This window comes from Habropoda laboriosa, unplaced genomic scaffold (genome assembly GCF_001263275.1).
Source record: "Habropoda laboriosa isolate 0110345459 unplaced genomic scaffold, ASM126327v1 scaffold64, whole genome shotgun sequence".
NCBI classification, from domain to species: Eukaryota; Metazoa; Arthropoda; class Insecta; order Hymenoptera; family Apidae; genus Habropoda; species Habropoda laboriosa.
In genome coordinates, this window is record NW_017100183.1 from 293,768 (window position 1) to 300,625 (window position 6,858).

The 6,858-nt window shown below is 44.8% G+C and overlaps 3 protein-coding genes and 1 long non-coding RNA gene across 4 annotated transcripts in view; 1 reads left to right on the plus strand and 3 right to left on the minus strand.

Annotated features, from left to right (window-relative positions):
* LOC108579155 (tubulin beta-1 chain) overlaps positions 1-347 on the minus strand; it is a 4,972-nt gene extending 4,625 nt beyond the window's left edge. Inside the window, exon 1 of the mRNA XM_017942606.1 lies at positions 167-347. Coding sequence (XP_017798095.1) covers positions 167-223 — 57 coding nt within the window. The 5' untranslated portion in view covers positions 224-347. The remainder of the gene's footprint in view (positions 1-166) is intronic.
* A 92-nt stretch (positions 348-439) lies between these two features.
* Positions 440-2,281, minus strand: LOC108579124. The gene is given in 6 exon segments (XM_017942575.1): positions 440-475; positions 477-525; positions 527-545; positions 1,199-1,331; positions 1,790-1,956; positions 2,245-2,281. Coding segments are annotated over 6 exon segments (441 nt in total).
* A 2,064-nt stretch (positions 2,282-4,345) lies between these two features.
* On the minus strand, positions 4,346-6,375 carry LOC108579289 (valacyclovir hydrolase). The gene is made up of 5 exons (XM_017942798.1): positions 6,163-6,375; positions 6,009-6,099; positions 5,418-5,738; positions 5,090-5,345; positions 4,346-4,993 (listed from the first exon to the last, which is right to left on the minus strand). Exons 1-5 carry the CDS (start codon positions 6,283-6,285, stop codon positions 4,903-4,905), a joined length of 882 nt encoding a protein of 293 aa, XP_017798287.1. The 5' UTR covers positions 6,286-6,375; the 3' UTR covers positions 4,346-4,902.
* LOC108579293 overlaps positions 6,017-6,858 on the plus strand; it is a 3,316-nt gene continuing 2,474 nt past the window's right edge. The window contains exon 1 of the long non-coding RNA XR_001891465.1: positions 6,017-6,060. This is a non-coding gene — a long non-coding RNA (uncharacterized LOC108579293). The remainder of the gene's footprint in view (positions 6,061-6,858) is intronic.

Below are 6,858 nucleotides of genomic sequence, written 5' to 3' on the forward strand. Positions count from 1 at the left end.
TCTTTCTACGTAGCAACTAAGATCGTAGTAAGATTTACGAAGAACGCGGTTCCGCGAGGTTTACACTATTACGACTCTACCAACTACGACGTCGTCGAACAAAGAAGCAATCGTGTTCCACGCGGTCACGCGTTCAATTATTTCGAACCCGAATTTCGACACTTACCTTTGCGCCAATCTGGTTACCGCACTGGCCGGCTTGAATGTGGACGATTTCCCTCATGTTGCTCGGTAGTTTGTTGGATCTTTTCGAAGCTTACTGCGATAATCGAACGAACGACAAGGTACACGCTAACTCTTCACGAGAGCCCAGAAACGAATATGCCCTGGTAGCGGCGTCCGTTACAGATTTTCAAGCTTCTACGCGACCGCGGTGGGGCGACGGGGGGCGGTTCGAGCAGGTCTTCCTATTGGTCGGCGCCCGGGCCCCGCCACCTTTTCACCAGCCAGCGTCGGCAGCGTTGCCAACTGCTTGGATGATTCTGCGCCGATGGCGCCCCAGCTTCTGCGGATGTGACATCGTTGAAAATTTCGATTCGCCAAAATTACAGAGCAACGCCGTCAGCCCACGAATCCCCGACCTCTTTCTCCGTTCCACTCGAGATTCGTCTCGTCTTAAAAAATAAAGAAACAAGGAAGAATAATTTAGATGCCAAGGAATTGTTAACAATTTTGCTGCTCTAACGATGGATGATTTGCAAGCGTAGCGAACGTTAGCTTCCATGATCTCGAATCAGCCACGCTCCGCATAATTACATCGCCTGCAGGTATCGACGATAGGCGCATTAACAATTTACGAAGAAATAAATAAACGTTGTCTATCTTATATAACCTTTTTCTTTTATTTAATTTTTTTAACAAAAAGAGGAGGACTATCGATGGATTAGTAGGCGTGATACAGTTGCTTGGACCAGCAGCAGTACGTATCGTTACGTTGTTGGAGTATTCGTCGATTCACGAGCACCAGCTTTTTCTAGATTTTACAAGGTTCACCATGTTTGAACGAGGTAAGAAAAATTGTCGCAGCCATTCGAAATGTTCGGAAAATACGTGATTTACTCGTCATCACCTGAAAAAAGTATGAATGTGTTCGACGGTCGTGTAACATGCGTCGTGAATTGATCGATTGCCTCGGGAAGTTTTTTATATTCCACAGTATGTATAGCATACAGTGTAATTTAGTAAATGATTATTTCACCGCAATCTTCTCCACCCTTAGCTGGGTAGGTCTGGCTTAAACCCACCCCGCTTGTACGAAGTTGCCCGGGAGAAAAGTCGATACGTGACTCACCGGCGTAGTAGGTGTACACACCCATCGAAATATTGCGGGTCTAATCAAAAACGTGTTGCCTTGGAGGCAATAGCCGCGATAAATTAGCTATGCTAGGTGAAAAAATTTTGCACGAAACATTTCTAAGGCAGACCGTCTAACAAATATCGTTAACGAGCTCTTGTTAACGCCCTTTCTAGTTTCTCCAGCTTATCGACCTGTATTCCACGTATCACATTATTACAGATATCGACGATTGCTCTCGTTGGTCAAGTAGCTGTACCGCGAAGAAGTTTATTAATCAAGTTTCGATTCTTCGGTAAATGAGGCATAGAGAGAGAGAGAGAGAGAGAGGGGGGGGGGGGGGGGGGAGTAGATGGAGAAAGGCATGTAGGCAGAGGCAAGGCGTGCCTGTTACGTTTTTACAAGCAGACGAGAGAAGAACAGAAGAGAACAGAATCGAGCGGAATGGAACGGAATGGAACGGAACGGAATGGAACGAAACGGAAGGGAACGAACGGAGACAGGAGAGCAGGTAGGGTGGGTTACGCGTTGCAACGCGTAAGCCAGTCTTCTCACCGTTACCATGTATGGATCACTGGCTCTTCGTTTCGAAGGAAAAAAATCAGCCACGATAGTGTACACGCCCGCGCTTCTACGTATGTGTATCGTACGTGCTCGTTGGCCTGTAGTTGATGGAGAGTAGACGCGCAAATACTGTCCCGTATTGATAGACACGCGTTGCAGTAGGTAATACGTGCATGTAACGGGCCTGGCAATAACGGGGGATCATATTTATCATCGAGGTAAATTCTAACAAAAAAAAATTACTCGTATAGCGCAGCGCTAAAGCACAGCTCCCTTTTTTTTTCGCCTTCTTTTAACGCGTTCCACATGTTTTGAAAAATAGGTTCTTTCCCTGTCTCCCGTTCAATATCGTTCGACGGAGAAGATAGTAGAACGAACCGATTCACCGATCCTCGGTCTTATATAATCTCCTATACGATACATCGTTTGAAAAATTACCAACCGGATCGATTCGAGAGGACGGTCTCGTTGTCATTGGTTGGTCGCGAGTAGAAACGCTCGCTGACATCACGTCCAATTTAGACGGACCAAGAACGAGAAGTTCTTGCGCACGTTCCAATGCCGACGAGAAAAAAGAAGCTTCACTATCATCCTGATAATTGATGCTCGAATCAAAAAACTATGGCAATGCTACTCGTTGCATTCGAACGTTTTCTGGAAAATATAATTGTCGGACGGTGTAAGATCGTTTAAAGCGTTTAAAGAAGACAGAAAATGAAACGAATCTGTGCAATGTTCGATTACCAATCTCTTATCGGCGGATCGCGTTATCGCGTGAATCAAGCGACGAACAATGTTCTTTGATTGTTGAGGTAGACGCGCATGTCAGGAGGGATGGGAATGAGTCACGATGCTATCGACCTTCGGGAACGCACTCCCATTTTTCCAAAGTCAACGAACAAGTTTGAGTGCGCGAATGGCTAAGAGTATTTGGAATTTTTCGGAAGGGGGTTGTTGCGTCTCGTAACTCTGGTACGGTATGTATACGGTAGACGTACGACGCGACGATTCGGAAGAATCGAGATGGAACGACGAGGGGGCCGAACCTTGCCCCGCCTTAACTTTTATCGATCCCAGGGACGTGGTGCGCGACAAGTACGTCTAAATATTTCCGCAGGCGTGTATCCGTATCGACGTGTCTCAATTACACGAGACAACTCGAAAGTGATATATGCTCCTTACGCTTCCTTCGCTTTACGGATTTTTTTCCTTTCGAGGAGCATCCGAAGATTTAGGCGGCTTTACATGGTGGCGCACCAGTGGGGGTGCCCGAGAGTCGTATCGAGGACGAGATTTTCACGCACGACCACTTTCTCGAGCAATACGGGTCTGAAAAGCTGAGTAACAACGGAGCAGCAAGTTGCCGTAAATGGTGTCGTTTTCTACTTTGGAGGACGCCGTGCGAGCACTGTATCACGGTGGATCGGGAGAACCAAGTCGATAACGGTAGCTTTGAAATCTGATTGTGAGTCATACTCACGACCCTTCGTCGCTCCTATATTTCATTTCGCCTTTAAATTACTGTTGCGTGCTCTGTTTGAACGGTGCGTTTTTCATTTCTCCCCTGCCATATCGTTTTAGTATCGTAGCTACGAGGCAGGAAATGTTTCGATATTACGTTGCCCGGGAATATTTGATTTTGCGACAGTCGGGTTATTGAGTAACGCACGGTGATGTCGCGGTGATGTCATCGCGACGTGATGCTGCATTTCCAAAACGGGAGAGACATTTACATGTTCGGCTTTTGCTTGACCAAAGCAGAACGTGTTTGTTGTTACAGGCTAGAAATTTCGAGAGGATCTTCTTCGCCCTTTTTCAAATGTTCCCACGTCTGTGCGAAATCCTGTGCGAAAACTGTGGTAAAATTCGTTTGTCAAGGGTTGTACGTATCTACGTTTGATAAACGGTGTTGGACGTTTGGCAAGGCGTTCGCCGAGGAAAGGAAAAACTCTAGGAAAAAGGAGGAAAAGAATAAGGACAGGTTCACGAGATCGAATCGCAACGCAGTCTGTCCATATTTGGATATATCTGTTGCATTTTATATGTCACCTCTTCTATCCGCGTTTGCTCGTTGCCAGTGATTGAAACTTAAACGTATAAGGCATTTATTTTGCCCGGTGATTGTCCAACCGAGAACTGTAGGATTGCTCGAGGTCATTTATTGTCAGAAATTACTCTGCCCAGCACGTTATGCAATTTCAATCAGCTCACGATTCATGCAACGAACAAAGTGCAGAAGTGTTCCGCGACGAATACCTGGGTGAACGCTTCTGCTTGATCGCACGCTGTTTTTCATCTCGGCTGTAAAGCCACTGGTACAATAAGTGGCACAAGTGCCACTTTCTATCTGCGTGCGCGCGCGCGGATAATATCGAAAAGTGCTTCATTTTTTTTTTTACGCTCGTGTCGTATTTATCGTTGTCGAACGAAGACGGAGATGGTAAGAGAAAAAGGAAGAATAAAATACGTAAAGACACGCGTGGTTGCTTCCTGGTAAATGGATCTTTCGGGGGCGTGACCGAAACGAGGAACAGGATCGATTCTCGTCCGAAGCGCATTGCGGATATTTCGGATGGGCGGTCCTTGACGTGTACAATATAGTTGGTGGTTGCCACTTGTTTTTTTACCTCTTACACTTTCTTGCGTACACGTTTTCGTCTTTATATCGTACGACAACGCGATTGCATTTTCGAAACTGAAAAAGCAGACACGATTTTGGAAGTGTCGAGAGAAGCGTGTAGGTAAGCCTACGGGAAACCTTCGTCGCCCACGATCGTTTCACGGCTCCTTTCTCTCGCTTGATTTCTGCGCCGCGCCGGTTATCCCACGTCTGTCCTCTGTGCTGTTCCACCGCTTAATAAGGATGCTTTTTCTAGCAACTGTAACTGGTACATAATAGGGATTAACGCTCAGAGAGATACAAGTTGTTACAGCAGAAAAACACTTGTTGCTTCAACACCTTATACAAAAAGTATGAAAATAAAAAGTCGGACATGATAATAATAACACTGTTCGATTGATAAGCGTACGAAAGATGAGAGCGATTATTCGGTTAAGAATTTAGTGACGAGAGCGTTGAATTCTTCGGGATATCGTAAATGCAAATTATGCGCCCCTTTCTCCATCATTTCCAATCTGAAACAGTTGAAGATTATCGCCGGTTATTTCGAGATTTTCCATCGGCCTAGTCGCGTGAATTGTGTCGTGGATACGTATATGTAGTATACGAACTTTGCTCCAGGAATATGGTCTTTCAAGTAAATCGGATGTTCGGCCGCCACCATCACGTCCTTCGATCCTTGTACGATCAAAGTAGGACATTGAATTTGCGGTAGAAGCGTTTTGCATAAATCGCCATTATTTTTCTCGGCTATTCTTACAAGAGTGTCCACCCAATTGAACCACATCGTACGGAAGTATTCCTCCCCGTAAAGCGCTACCATAGGCTCTCGCATTGGTTGCGACCATGTGTCGATGTTTTGGTATTCTAAGAGCATGGGAATCGTTGAAAAGGAAAGAAGCGCGAATGCGTACAGAGATTGGAGAAGAAAGAACGTACGTTTGTAGGTGGCTGCTTCTTCCGGTGTTACGTAGGCATTCGCGGCAACGGATACCATTTTTCGAACGTTATCGGGATACTTTGCAGCGAGTATCAAAGATGTAATACCGCCGTCGCTCCATCCTACCAATGAGAATTTCGTGAAACCTAAACATTTCATTAAATTGCGCGCACAAGTGGCGTCACGGTGGAAAAAATCATCGGGAAATGTTCGATCGGGTGGCCTGGATTTTCCGTAGCCTGGCGGGTCCCATGCCACTATAGTAAACTTTCCTTTGTCCAGGCCCTCTACTTGAGGTTTGAAGTTTGTCCAAATCGAGCCTGCAGCATCACGTGAAAATTGAACGTTACTTCGTTGGTGTTTACAACGTTAGAATCGAATAGATGTAACGAGAAATCATAAATTATCGATATTTGAAAATATACATGTATAATCGCGTGTTCGTTCTTCCAATTCTGATCGTATACGGACGGAGGGACTCGGTTACATTTTCAACCAACAGTTCCTCTAGATAGCAGCACCTTCGCCAAATTGTTGCCACAGATTATCGTAATGTACCGAACGTGATAATTTTTTATAAAGTTACTTACCTACGGCACCCGGTAGAAGCAAAACCGGATGTTCGCCAGTTCCAACTCTCAGGTAATTGATATTCCATCCATCGACGTTAATCTTTCGTTCCTGTTCAAAAAAAAATATCCACATTCCTTTCTGCGTACACGTTAAATGAAATACATATGTTACCTCTGCGTTATCACACTGAGCCATCGAACACAGTTGTTTTCCTATGGTTGCCAATCGAAAAGAACCAACGCGAACGTGAAACGATACTCTTTTCCCAAAATTTCGATGTAATTTCACTAGCATTGCTGGCGACTTCTTGTTTCCACGTTACCGACTCCACAGTATATGTACAAATACTCCTACATCCGTCTGCGGCTTTTGTGCGATCTTGCTCACGTGATTAAACCGCCAGATAGTGAATTTCCTTTAAATGTTGTCGGGTAATTCCGACCTCACCCGTGACGTAAATGTCGGTTTGCCTCTTCCTCCACAATTCTTGATCACCATTATTTACATACGATATTTCTACCGTTGGAGATTATAGATCGTCGATGCGAACTATCGGGAGACGTCTCGAAAACTTTTCGTTTCTACGATTACCCGTAAACGTGGGTCGATAATTAAAGGTATATCAAAGAAACGAGAAAATAGATATTTTTTTTTTTTCCATACAACTTGGCCAAAAAGTTTACTCGAGCTTCCCAAGTAACTGAAATATACTTCGTCGTAAACATCAAAAGCATCGCGTGCCTTTGACGATTCGATCAATTATTATCGATGCTCTTAGAGCATTCTCTTCCTATTTCTGAATAATACGGTATGAAATCAGTACGACTTCATTTTTCTCCTAATTATACATATACTGCTCAAAGGTCG

Coding starts and splice junctions, on each gene's coding strand:
- LOC108579289 (XM_017942798.1), bottom strand. CDS start 6,285: ATGCTAGTGAAATTACATCGAAATTTTGGGAAAAGAGTATCGTTTCAC. Junction 6,100..6,162: donor CTCAGTGTGATAACGCAGAG/GTAACATATGTA, acceptor TTTTTTGAACAG/GAACGAAAGATTAACGTCGA. Junction 5,739..6,008: donor GCTTCTACCGGGTGCCGTAG/GTAAGTAACTTT, acceptor GTGATGCTGCAG/GCTCGATTTGGACAAACTTC.